The 14,049-nt window shown below is 40.4% G+C and overlaps 1 protein-coding gene across 8 annotated transcripts in view; it reads right to left on the bottom strand.

Moving 5' to 3' along the window:
• Positions 1-10,829: 10,829 nt before the first annotated feature.
• Positions 10,830-14,049, bottom strand: part of ctnnd2a (catenin (cadherin-associated protein), delta 2a) — a 278,500-nt gene continuing 275,280 nt past the window's right edge. For 4 of the 8 annotated variants that reach the window (XM_067578413.1, XM_067578414.1, XM_067578412.1 and 1 more), the window contains one exon: positions 10,830-13,608. In XM_067578413.1, the coding sequence (XP_067434514.1) occupies positions 13,180-13,608 (429 nt within the window). In that variant the 3' untranslated portion in view covers positions 10,830-13,179. The remainder of the gene's footprint in view (positions 13,609-14,049) is intronic. The other 4 variants (XM_067578419.1, XM_067578415.1, XM_067578416.1 and 1 more) reach the window with 3 other exon arrangements.

Consider the following 14,049-nt stretch of genomic DNA (forward strand, 5'->3'; position numbering starts at 1 on the left):
CCGTCGGTCAGGGGCTTGATGTACGTACGGAGCGCGCTGACGTCAGTCGTAGCCAGTCGTAAGGTCTTTTTTAAAATCACTGAGTAAATAAACACCACATAATTGTATAAACATTAAATAGTGAGCCGTGTTACAGCTGCTTGTAACACGCTGCGGGCCAGTGCGCATAAATGCAGTAGGAACTTGTTTGAATGTGAACAAAAAACAACCTTACATCATTTCTGCGTGCAAAAGTCCTCCTGACATACCTTACAGCAGGGAATTTTTAAGGGGGAATTCCCCCTTAAAAAAAATAAAAAATTAAAAAAATTAAAAAGTCATCTAAAAGCTGTTTTGTATGCAAAATCTTCGAGTCAAGTCAATTTTATTTACACAGCGCCAAATCCCAACAGAAGTTATCTCAGGGCACTTTTCATATAGAGCAAGTTTAGACTGTACTCTTTTTTTTTACAGAGACCTAGCATTTCCACATGAGCAAGCACTTGGCGACAGCGGTGAGGAAAACTCCCCTTTAATCTTCATATGTAGAGTATTGAATGTGAATCAAAAGTGCATATTTATCTTCTGAAAGAACTGGAGTAGAACAATATAGTGGAATTAAAAGACATCAAACTTGTACAAAAGTGTTAATATAATAGCTAATTTCCACCACTGGATTGTAGGTAGGCTTATAACATTGACTATCTATTGGATTTAAAATGGTTTATGGACACTTCTTGGTCATAACATGTAAAAAGAAAAAAAAATCTGAACTATAACTTGACGTTTGTCAGACATAAAATGTATCTTTCACTAGGTTTATTAAAACTTGGCAGCTCTTGGGACAATTTATAATAGTTTCAAAGTAAATTAAACATTTCCCACGAATTTATGAGTCTGTGGGCAGAGAAGGACCGGTTACTAGGCGAAATATTATGTTGAAGAAACTGTAATACTGGGGTTGCCATGTTGGTTATGACCTACGTTGCTCTTCAGTGGCTCCACCGTTCTGACCGCTGAGCCGTAATGGCGTCAGTGGCGCAACACAATCTACTATTAACGCTACTCCCGCTTTCTTCTTCAAAAGCTAAACCCACTGATGTGCACAAGCCAAATTTCGTGTTGCCAATAAGTTAGAAAAAAAAAGTATAGTAAAGTATATATTTTTAATAAACAGCACTTAACAGAATATAGAAGAATACAATAGAAATATACTATACTATATAAGCAGTATACTAAAACATAAAAAAAATAAAAGACAAAAATAAACAATTAATAAATGAGACAACTGCCAGATTTACTATTTGTAATTCTGTCCACATAAGATTACTAATGAAATGTAATATTCATTATGTTTAAGAGGCAATCAATTAAAATATCCCTGATTAAAGGAAGCATAAAATTGAAGATAGACATATTTTAATAGGTGACTCATCATGTAGCGTAGGTGTTATTTGTGCATTTATCTCGACTGATAGTCTATCCATCTCAATTATCCCAGTTGCTCCCCCTGTATGCTATATTTTGTTGGAGTAAAATGTACTGTATTGAAAAAAAACACCAACCAGTACCACTTAAAGGAACAGTTAGGAGCCCAAATGAACATTGAACATGTTTTTCTTTTTACAATGAAAGTGCATTTGAAGGGGATCTTTTAATAGTAAGTATTAACAGGAGGAATGATTACAGCAAGGAACCAGTGTTCATATGGGCACCTGACTGTTGTTTTAAGACAGACTTGAAAAATTGGGAACCCATTCTTTAAGAAAATAAGAACATGTGTGGGCACACAGTCGCTGCCACGTACAACATATGAATGACAGCTCATAAAGAAATATGCTTGTATCCACAAAGGAAATGTCAACAAACCCTGCATCAGGATGTTTAGTGCTTTGTGACAGAAAAAGACAAATTTAAACATCTAATTGAGCTCACAAGCTACTGTCTGACTGAAATATTATGTAAATGTTAATTGTGGGAATAAAAATGGTTGCCCTCCTATTCATAAATTATTTAATTCTACTAAGAGCACACACTCTTTAAGTTCAAGCTGTCACCTACACAACCTCTAAAAAACTTTAATTAAGCAGAGACCTCTTCTAATGAAGCAGCCTGTTTCCATCTCTCACCTATAAGCCAACACAGCAGGCTGAGCAATAAAAGGTAAAAGAGACAATCCAGCAGAGAGAAAGAAAACTGTGCTACTGTAGGTGTGTGTGTGTGTGAGAGAGAGACAGTGGTGACCTTACTGACCACCTACTTGCAGTTTTTTACACCATAAGTCCACAGTGGTTCATTAACTGGCTGACATGACAGTGTCCTTGGGCATAGCTGAGGATTGCAGGCAAAGCCTAGAGGCGTTATAGGCAACCGAGAGGAGAGAAAAAAAAGAATCCAAAATGAAACTATGGATTTTATTTTCAAGTAGCTATCCGAACACGTCTGGAATGCAGAGCTGTATGAGTGCTGTAGAATATGGTCTAAAGATGTACTTACATTCTGCAGTGTACTGTGTGTGAGTTTGTAGTAGTAGGGGAGGGTGTTAATGTATTTTTCTGCATTTCAAGTTAAAAATAAAAATTATTTAAAACTCTGCAATGTGCATGATGTGATATGTCTGATGAATGATGAGTCTGAAGTGTGTGCATGCATTTATATGTACTGTCACATGTTTACAGTGAGAGAGAAAGTGCGTGTGTGTATGTGCGTGTGTGTGTGAGGTCAAAATGATGCATGCAGGCCAATCGTCATCTCTGTAATGGCGTAATTGCAGTATGAAGTGGCAGCTGCGTTCTTCATTCAGACCATCAAAAGAAGTGAAGTTCACCATGCTCATAGTACACGCACACACACAGTTGCACACCCACCATTTTAATTGATCACATTTGAATTATTCATTGAGATACACTAGGAGAAAAGTATTAAAAAATACAGATGCAATGAGATCATTTCCAAGACCAGTTTGTTATATATTTTATGTGGCAACTAATGTCACCCCAAAGCCACAAAGTTTAGCTGCCCACACACACACACACACACATAAATACACACAAACTGCGGATGAGTAATAGGTTTTGGCAGTGGAGAGGTGGTCCCAGCATCACATTTGTCCTCAAAGTGTAAGAATCTGTTGCCAGGGCATTAGTGTCCCTGAGGAAGGTGTTGACAACCAATCAAAAGGCCAGTAGTTCATTCGCAGGTCAGGACGCAGTCTGTAAAAGCATGAAAGGATGAACTGTGGTGTCCAATTAAAATGTTTGGACTTTGTTAACTTTTATTTAACAAGACAAGTTGATTATGATGTTATTCTTACTGATGACAAGAGTGTCAGGGAACATTTCTGGCAGAGAGGGAGGACTGTACACATTAACACCTGCAGAGATTTTATATCATCGTTATAGACAGATGTGACACACATGTCTGTTAAAGGACTGCATGGTCTCCCTTTTTGTAAATTATCAACTCTAGTTATGAATTAATTTGAAAACTTCAAGAAGAAATGCTATTTGAGTGAAAACAATTAATTAGTCAATTTAAAACTGTTCTTTCTACATTTTCAGTGGTTAGAAACTAGGATTGCATTAAGAAAGTTGCTACACAAAGCGCTGTACTCTCATCTACAGATATAGCAAAAGTTTCTTCACACTCATAAGACAGGAGTTCAAAAATACAGACGTTGTAGAAAGCATTCCGTAATGTTACTCACCTGTCAGCAGGTGAGTAGCTGACGTAACCACAGGAGTAAATCTAGGATATGTGGATATTTCAAATAAACTCTTTTATATGAAAGCAAATATAACATGTTAGTAATGGCGATTAGATTACATGAAAATCTAAATGAACACATCCTGGATTTGTTTTTGTACATGCAACAAGGTTTCAGTAATCATACAATATTACCTTTACCAGTGAAATTGTATCATGATCATATTGTTATTGTTTTATAAATTCATATTTAAATTAATGTAACCAAGGAAATTGTGATTAAAAACTAACAAAATGAGTTACTGTAGTTATTATTTTAAATGTCAGGCTTGAGATGAATCAGCAAAGGTAGAGGAAGCTCAATTAAACATTTTGTTATCAGAAAATTATGATTTTTAATGTCATGATATTGATTTCAACCACATCACCAAGCCTTAAGTGCAGCCTGGTCGTATGTGTGTGTGTGTGTGTTTGTGTGGTTCTGTCACTAGTGTGTACATCCATGAATGCACGCATGTGAGTGTGTGTGCATATGTGGCCACTAGATGGACGACTGCAGCCTCACTACATGAGAGAGCTGTCTGCAGTTATTGTATGTGGGAGTTTGTGTCCTGCAGGATTCATCATCGCTGTCACCCTGACAAAGCTCAGTCCATGCTGTCCCAGAAAAACTGAAGAGTCACTGATAGAAACTGCACCACTTTGAAATGAGAGACAAATACAGAGCTCCACATCCAGCTCATTTGTTCCTCCCTCTCACACTTTCTTTTTTTGTGTGTGTGTGTCACTCTCCCTCCACCTTTTCCCTCTGTTCCCTGCTTTTTTCTCTCTCTGACGTACACACGCCCATGCGAGACTGGGAGAGGGAGAGCATTCATTACTCAGGGTGCAAATACATGGCACACATTCAAACTGCCATAGGTGAAATCCTCTTCAGAAGTCAGTGATCTCAACACCTGCCCATGGCTGATATGACTGTCTGTGTGTGTGTGTGTGTGTGTGTGCCTGTGTGTGTGTGCCTGGGCCTTTGAGAGGAGCCCTCTCAGTGACGGCTTACAGAGAGACAGAATGAGGACGTCACAGGTGAGTGAATCTGCTCAAACTGACAGGTGTACACACACATTTTCTCTCTCACACATACATATTCTCCATTTCTCTTTCTCTCTCTCTCTCTCTCTCTCACACACACACACACAAACACACACACTGACATAGCTCTGTGGAAGCCAGCTGGGTCCTCTGCAGCAACACTATCACACATGAATAACCAAGGCTTCTGTTCTGCTCTACAGCATTAACTATTCAATACCTGACAGGGTGCCTTATGGTGTAGGGGTGTGTGTGTATGTGTGTGTATGTTTGTGCGTGCATGTGACAGGGAACCATCCATATGAGCATACACTTAGTTGCATGTGTCCACGTCAATCACAGTCAAACTGAAACAGGGTGAAAAGTGAGGGCAGGAAAGAGGGAAAAAGCGATGCAACTAGCAGATTGATTAGCAATAATGTGATGCTTTATTGATCCGTGCAGGTTTACTCCCTTTGCTCTCACTCTCTCTCCACAAGAAGGCTGAGGTCAAGTTCAGTTAGAAAACAATAAATCTGGAGTGATTTTTTTGCTCACAAGCACTTGGAAGAGTCAGATACTGTGAGGGTAGTTTCCCAGCTGCCTGAGGACGGGGAGCACCTGAGGTAAACATCATTTTAATGGCACCACAGAGACATCTGAGTGCAAAGTACCCACTCATCACTGTATGTTTTTGGTGCTTTTGATGGATTCTCTTCAGCATGAGAAGTGTCCTGGTATTATTTTGCTCTGTGTATTAGATTGAATTTAGGGTTTTGCAGTGTTAATAAATATCTCTTCCTGTGCACAGGTTTAAGCTGAGCAATTGTTAAGGGTTGTGCACAAAACCGTGCATACGGCTGCATCTATCTATGCTGCTATCTGAGTTGTACTTTTGTCATAATCACATGGTTGTCACTGTCCTATTAACTGACATCAAGAAGGCTGGTCTTGTCTAATATAAGCCTGCCAGTGACTGACGGCAAAAAGAGGAAGGAAAGACAAACGCAGGAAAGTTGGCATGGTTTGGTGAATACCCCTCATCCCTAAATTATTACCAGAGGGCGCTGAGCCTGGCTGAAAAAGATGTATCTTACTGGGTTATCTATTCAACTTTTACTTTACAACCAGTATCATTATAAAAAAGTTTGTGTTAAAAATGAATTCTACACACTGCATTGCAGTCAACCCACCGTTGTTAATTCTCTGATGGATGCAGACACGCTCAGGGTTATGTGGGTGTTTATGACCTTGTGTGAATTGGTCCATAAAGCAATCTTTCATACCATCAAAAAAGAAATAAAGACGATAAGAGATATTGAATGAAATCAACATCCCAACAATGCATTAAACTTCTGACCTCTTCATTCACTGTGATGTTTTAGTAAGTGCATTTTTTTTCTTCCAATAACTGTGATGTTTTGTTCAGAATTTTTAATCCTGCTGAGCTTTTCACAAAGGTTTTCCGTCACCACTGATTTTCTGTGGCTATCTTTAGCTGCATTAATCAGCACTGTTCAGTCCTGGTGCTCTGTGAAAAAATTCTTGGCAAGGATCAAATTGAAACATCCTGCCACTTCCCTGCAGGTGTAAATGAACCATGATAACACCCATGTCAAACAGTACTGAACAACTCGCTGTGTGGAGGCTTTCTGCCATATTTTTGTCTGTCGTTGCTTAAACGGTAAATGCAGCAGAATTTATGACACCAGGGGAAATGAGAAATGAGGGCTACGTGTACTTTATTCAAATAAGTGGGGATTTAGGACTACGCTAGTGTCCTGTTTGTCTGCAAAAGCCTGTTTTTTACCCTCTCCTCTCCTTTATCTCTTCAATCACATCTTAGTCCTCAGTAATTTTGCCTCCATAATTACACTCCATCCTTTGCTTTACCTCTCGGTGCAGCTTCTTAGTCATAAAGAAGCAAAGCCTAGCATACACGATTTGCTAGTAAACCACAAACTCTACATGTCCATTTCAGCTATCGAACCACACATGCAAGCCATAAATATTAATGTATAATGTAGAGAAACTATTTATGGATGTTTTTCCACTTTGGTTGTCATTTTATTCCAAATGGTTTAGAATTTGGGTTATGTGCAAAGGTTAGGGTGTTGTCTCCAACGCAGCAGGATGATTCAGCCTATGACTTAAACTCTACCATTTGACGGCAGATGGATACATTGTGGTGAAAGGAGGTGTGACTCACAAGCTCAACCAAAATAGAAAATAAGCTGGAAACCATAGAGCCCAAAAAGGACACACAATGCTCACTTGTTGACCGACTGCAGTGACAAAGTTTAGGGGAATGCTGAATTTCCCAGAGGAAAAGGAATAATTTGGGGTTCGACTAGCCAGTTTTCACACTCTGTGGAAAGTCAAATGCAGCTTCTTAGTTCCAAACAAACCATTTTTCTTGTATAAATATATTCCACCTTATTAAAAAACTCTTACTGTAACCATGTGCTCCAGAACTCATCATTCCATATACCAAACTGTTTTTATAATGCTGGTATTATCAATATTTTTATAATAACAATTGATCGATGCGTGATATGAAAGCGGTTACTCTTAGAGATGAACCCACAGACAGTTATATAACCCAACTCTGCAGTTCTCTTCAGCTCTATGAAGCTTTATAGCATCTTTTAGCTTATTGTTTTGGTTTTTCCGCCCTCACATTCACTGTTCACTCTCACTGTGTCATTTTTGGCTACAGCAGTGAACTATTTTCAGTAGAAAAGCGAGTCCACTGTACATTACCTGCCCAGCACCTAATGGCAGACAGATAAATTCAGCAACTAGCCGGTGAACATCAACAGCAGCTGAGGAGCTAGATATTTCCCTCAGGAGATGGTGGAGACCAATAATGGAGCTGAAAGGATAATGAATATTGGACTTAAATGAAAGAAAATGACTCCAAATGAATGCTAATGTTGTTATATATCTAATAGATGTGTAAACAAGCAACTGTTTGCTAAGATGTTTACCATATCAAATTATGAAGTAATATGTCAGTGTTGTGTTCACAGCTTGTTTCCACTGCACCCATGTGGCCAAAGAATTGGTTATTGTAGGTTTTAAGTAAAGTTTAAAGTAGTAAAACTTAAAGTAAAATTAAAAATAAAGTTGGTTCAAAGCAAAACAAACCTCTTTTCAACAGTGACTGTTTAACTTTGAATAAATAAATGTTCTGTTCTGTTCTGGAATATTTTTCCATGTTTCACTCAAGATTTCTTTTGATTTCATAATTTGCGCATCTGGATTCAGCTGCTTTAACCAGGAGATGTCTCCGGGTGTATGAAAATTAAAAAACTTTTTAAGTCATAAAGTGTTTGAGGCTTTTAAAAAAACCTAACGCCCATATGAACTGAACTTTAGCCTGTCCCTGAACAGAGCCTTAATTAAAAAAAAAAAATTAAAATAGAGGAATTTTTATCTCTCATTTGCTTTAATTTTTTTATTATTTAAAAAACAAATCTGAATTTTCTAGTTTTCTACTTATTATGCATGTACTTTTACCATAATTTCAAAAGTCTCCTCATCCTTCCCTATTTCTTCTCTACCCTTCTTTTCCAGCCTGTCCATCTTCATCCTCCTTCCACCTTCTGTCTCCTTCAGGCCCAAACCTTCCTTCTCTCAGGTGAGAGCATTAATTTCTCAAGGTCTATCTGTGGCACACAGTCGCTCTGTGGAGCCTCACTTCTTCTTAAACACAAATTGATTTCACGCTCAAATCCGCAGAGTATAAATCACAGACCCTCCACCTGCTCCCCACTATGTCTCTGTCTCCTTCTTTTCCCTTTACATCTCACTTTGCCTCTCCCCCTTTCCCCTTCATGTCCAACTCGGCTCTCTACTGACACGCACCTGCGTGCATGTACAGTACACGTCTACACACACATACATACACCTCTGTATCTTGCTGGAGGTGTGTGACGGCTGAATGGGCAGAGTTAGAGGGGGAGAAAGCTGCAAGAGAGGCAGTGAAACAGTGAAGGCTGGAGGCATCTGCGGGGTGGAACAGGGCAGTTTAGGCCGTGCGTAGGAAAATTGAGGAGCTATTTTCATGCCACATTAAGTTACACCAGCCTTCCACTATGGGACTGTGCTCAGACAGAGGAGGCTTTCCTCTATTGTGAAGGCTAATAATCAACGCAATGGAGTTATTACCCAACACTACATTTCACAGGCTTAACCTAGACAGCATCAAAGAAGGGGAATGGAGGGAGGGAAGGAGGAAGGAGGGGGAGACATGGATTCCAATGGATTGTAACAAATGCAGCTACCGCCAGCTCAGCCCCATTCATTTAATATATTCAAGTTCAGCTCAATCTCAGAATGGATATCTAGATGAATGGGATCAAAGTCGTAGGGGCGATGCAAAAAGGGAACAAAATGATGGGGAAAAATATAAAGTGTGAATTTCCATTACTGCACCTATGATGTCTGACCACTGTCATTAACATGACAATAGAGGCTGGTGGGTTTAGGAGGCCCTTGCATTGGCTTTACATCTCTCTATTCTTATTAATATCACTCTAACCACGTCCCACTGCTGTCACTCTGGGGCAACATCACAGTGAAATACTAAGCCCCCTGTCATGCTTATACATGCCTATTGCTGCTACGCTGTGTAAGTACATTAACTGTAAGGCACGCGAAAGGGGTCATTATCAGCGGAAGTGTGAATGCGGCTGATATCCAAAGTATTATCATACAATATGTTCCCACACGCCTGTCAGTCAAGTCCCCAGTGAATATGTTTGCGTGAATAGATGATGTTATCAAGATGTTAACAGTGTTGCTTGTCATCCAGGGGAGACAACAGTGGTAAATTGTCTGTGCAAAAGCAATCTGAATCTATTGACACTGTTTGCATTGTGTTGGGTGTCTTACTATGCAACTGTATAATCGCTCTAAAGATTACAGTACATGTGTTCTTAGTCAGTGATGTTCATGCCCAGTGCATGCAAATGTATTCTGACTTAAGCATCTGAAATGTGTTTAATGGTGCCACAGTTTTCATTATATTTCCAAACAATGTAATGCTGAATAAGTGGACTCAGAATTACATCCAATTCCTCTTCTTGTATTAAATGTTATCAGTGGTTCTTTTATACATTTCTGGAGCAGTGCAAATACAGAACAACTAAACATTTTTATGTTTTTTATATAGATATATATATATATACAATGGAGGCAATATAAAATGTGAGGATATAGGGGGTCAGCAATTAAGAGCCAATAGGGATGATACACAGATGCCAAAATGCATCAGCTAATGTCTTTTGTCCATTTAGGCGTGGAGACATGAACATCTGTACATTATGATGCAGATGAATTCAATAGCTTTTAAAATGAAAACCTCTGTGAAGCTCAGAATATTCAGTTTTTGTCAGGGCTGTGTCACAAAGGTGTTGTTAACTCTGATAAAGTGATTGTGGTGTTGTATTAGACTGCATCACATCTGAAGGTGTTGATTTTTTTTGTCTGCTGAACACCAGAGGTGCTCTAATGACACTCCATTATATAGTCACCTAGAACTGTTCATTTAAAGCTTCACAAAGGTAGTATTTGTTGGAGGGTTATTATATGGGACTGCATTTACAAGTTTTATGGTTTTTATATTATAAGGTTCACATTGGTATTCATCCCATGTATGTGTCAAGTATCTTCTAAAAATCTCTCAGTAGCCAGTAACTGTATCTCGGTTTTACCTGATGACATGTTTTTAATATTTCAACTTTTTTTACCAAATTGGCTCAGGAACCAAAGTAGGGCTGTGGGAAGAAAAATGTTCTGACATCATTCTATTAACTTTGGTAGATCTTCAAAGCCACCTGAAGCGTTTTCAGCAAGAGACAGACTCAAAGAAAGAGCGCAAACATGTGAACGAATCTAAAACACATCAAAGAGCGTCAGTTTAACCCACACCACATGATTAATTTAGCCTGTTATAGAAACACTTCATACGATGTGCGCGTGACAAGAACATCTGAGAGTTGCTAATTGAGGAAAGAACTGGACACCCCCGCCTAAAACTTCATCTGTTAAAATGATCAACAGTCTTGGTGTTTGATTGCAAAGAGTCTTTTTATTTTTCCTTGTGTTCAAGTACGGTCCTTTCTCAGCAGGGTCATCTAAGAAGCATGGACACACAATTACACACAACTCGCACCAGAGCCTGAGCAACGTCAGGTGGGATTTCTCTTTTCTCTCCATTGGGGGAGGAGGTTGGGGAGGTTGGGGAGGGAAGGGGGGGCCCGATCAGCAGTTTCCACGTTCAGGTCAAGTGAACAAGAGTCCTGTTGTACACCACATAATATTTTTTTCTCTGCGAACATTTGTTGCTTTTAGTGACACTGACATCTGCACATAAAAATTATATATATATATATTTATATTTATATTCATATATTTATAGATTTATCATTCTATATCAACAATTCATTCTAGTGATTTTTACCTTGGTTTTCATGTTGTAAAATTGGACAAACTGTCGGTAGGAATGCCTTGTTTGGACATTGATTTATACAGGAACGCACACCCACATACACGCAACGGAGGCACACACACACACTACTACACACATGCATGCATAGATACGCTCGCTCAAGTTTACGTGTACACACACAGGCCACGCATTCTGTCACATACATGCACACATACACAAACGCACGCACGCACGCAAACACACACACACACACACATACACGCACGCACGTGTCCACCCAAACACACGCCCATACATGCTCAGCCAACACAGAGAGGCAGGTCTGTACTGTACATCTATGGGAGGGAGATGTCACCCATGATCCCCAGCGATAAGTATGTCTTCACCTGATCAAAACACAAGAAAATAAAAATTACAAACAGCAGAGGGAGTCATCCAGTCAGTGTCTGTAAACTTCGACAGAATGTCCCTTTAAAGTCCTCCAGGACTGGTCCACGAGGTGTCAAAGTTTGGCACAGGGTCATGTCTCTCTCTGTCTCTTTATCTCTAGTGTGTACACTGATTGTACAATATTCACGGTGGCTCTTGTTGGACGGACCAGTTTTTATGCACAAGTGATGATGAGAAACCACTGAAAGTTGACATGGTCAAACATACCAGCTCCCCAAAAGGAAAAGACAACCCTTTCCAAACACAGAGAATGTGCTTTAAACAGACACATGTATTCTTTAGGCAGTGAAAAAGCACTTTCGTTGACGGGGACTCGATGCTGCTCTGCCAATCTTGGTGCTCTGGCAGCCTCAAACTGCTCTTGACGTTTGAGCATGTCCACAATGAAATTCACTTGATGGGGAGCGAAAAACACGAATACTGCAGGGTTTCCTCTCCGGTCGGGAAAAGGGCAAAGCAAAGGTGTCACACTGACATCCATCCTGACGATGTCTATCTTTTCGGCTTCTTGTGTTGTCATTTCATATATTTTTGTTGCTTTTGCTGTTTTCAGTCAGTCTTGGAACAAAAAAAAACATATTTTCATAAGTGGCCCCATCAAAAACATGTGTAATATACACACTATATCACCTTTAAACTGTACACAGAAAATAAAAATGCTTTTTTTGAAAGTGAAAATTTAGAAAAGTACAAATAAAAAAGATGTAAAAGAATGAGGACAAAAAAGAAGAGTCTCTCACTGTAGATGACATTCCTTGAAAACAAATTCAGAAGCCTATGTAGGCGGCAAGGCCATCGCAACAAAAAAAGTGTGTGTTTGTGTGTGTGTGGGGGGAATAAAAGCAGTGCTACGTTTGTCACTTGGGTGAAATAGTAAACATCCACTTCTTTCCTTGTGCCTGATGTGCTTTCATCTTTCTCTGTGCTTTTATTCTTGCTGACCTCCTCAAGAACCTTCATGCCAATCTTCGTCTCGCCTCTCTTCCTCTCTCTGTCTTTGACGAAAGGTCAAGCCACTTCCTGCTCCTACAGAGTAAAAGCTCTCTCTCGTTCGCTCACTATTATTTCTTGATCCCATCATTTTCCTCCTCTCTAGGCCTCTCTGTAGTCTCTCCGCCTAATCGTTTTCTCTCTTTCTCTAATTCCCTGTCTACTACTCTCTCATCCTTTCATACACACTTTTTCGTATCTAGTTCCACATGCTCCTTTATTCACTCACCGGTGCAATGGAGCTGAGTTTGAAGAAATAAAGCGGTCTGAAACAAAAAAAGGAAAATGTCGGCATGCACATGCACAGTCTCTCTTAATCACTCGACCTGACTTCACTTTTTAATCCCACCTGGTTCTGTCATCCCCTTATTTTAGAGAACACAAATTATCCTGCCATAGGCTACAAGATCCCTTTTCAATATGCCAATTGCTGTCATCTTGTGTGAATCTGCTGTTGATCACTTGCAAAAATAATCACTTTCACACACGTACACACAGACTCTCTTGCCCCCCCATTCATCATAGTCTAACTAGACCCAGGAGTCAGGCGAGGCCGGGTAGTGGCTGGTCTCGTAGTTCAGTTCGCTGTATGGCCGAGAGGCCGAGTAGAAGTCTACGTAGTTGCCGGTGGATTTGAGGCCCAGATGCATACGCAGGTCTTCCCGTGGGTCCCGGGGTGGTCCGGTGTTGCTTGGAGGCTGCTGGGGTTGGGCCTGAGGCTGGGCCTGCGCCTGGACCTGTGGCTGCGGCTGCGGCTGGGACGGAGGAAGAGGCGGAGGTCCCTGGTCCTCGTAGTAGGCCTCGTCGAAGCTCCGGCTCTGGCTGTGAGGTGGAGGCTGTGGCGGCAGAGGCTGGGGGAAGGAAGGAGGGGGAGGGTAGGGGTCGTAGTCTTTTAGCACGGCTGCTGATGGGCTGTCCTGTTGGGGCTGGGGGGGCACAACGCAGGGCTGGACCGGAGCCTGGTGGGGTGACGGGAAAGTGGGAGTTGGGGGAAAGAGATGGGGAGGTGGGGGGGTGATGTGCAGTGAGCAAGAGTGGAGAATAACAGAAATGTGGGTAGTAGGAGCAAAGTGAAAAGAGGAGAAGGAGAAGAAGGTGGAGGGATGGAGAGGAGAGTGGCAGGTAGAGAGTGAGGTCATGGGGGAGAAGGCTTTGAAAGGCAGGCAGTACGGGTAAAAAAGGCTGAGATAGGAATCAATTTGGGAGGGACTCATGCTGTGAATTCTCTATTACATGCAAGTATTGAAGGGGGCAATTCATCACTAACACTATAACTGTCTGTAGTTGTACCCATTTCAGTTATTCAAAAGAGTTTATGTAACAGCAAGTGGAAAAAATAAAGTTCGCATCCATACAAAGGAACTTATAATTATGTATTTAATACAGGTGAACAAGAACCA

The sequence above is a fragment of the Thunnus thynnus genome, chromosome 21, assembly GCF_963924715.1.
Source record: "Thunnus thynnus chromosome 21, fThuThy2.1, whole genome shotgun sequence".
NCBI lineage: Eukaryota > Metazoa > Chordata > Actinopteri > Scombriformes > Scombridae > Thunnus > Thunnus thynnus.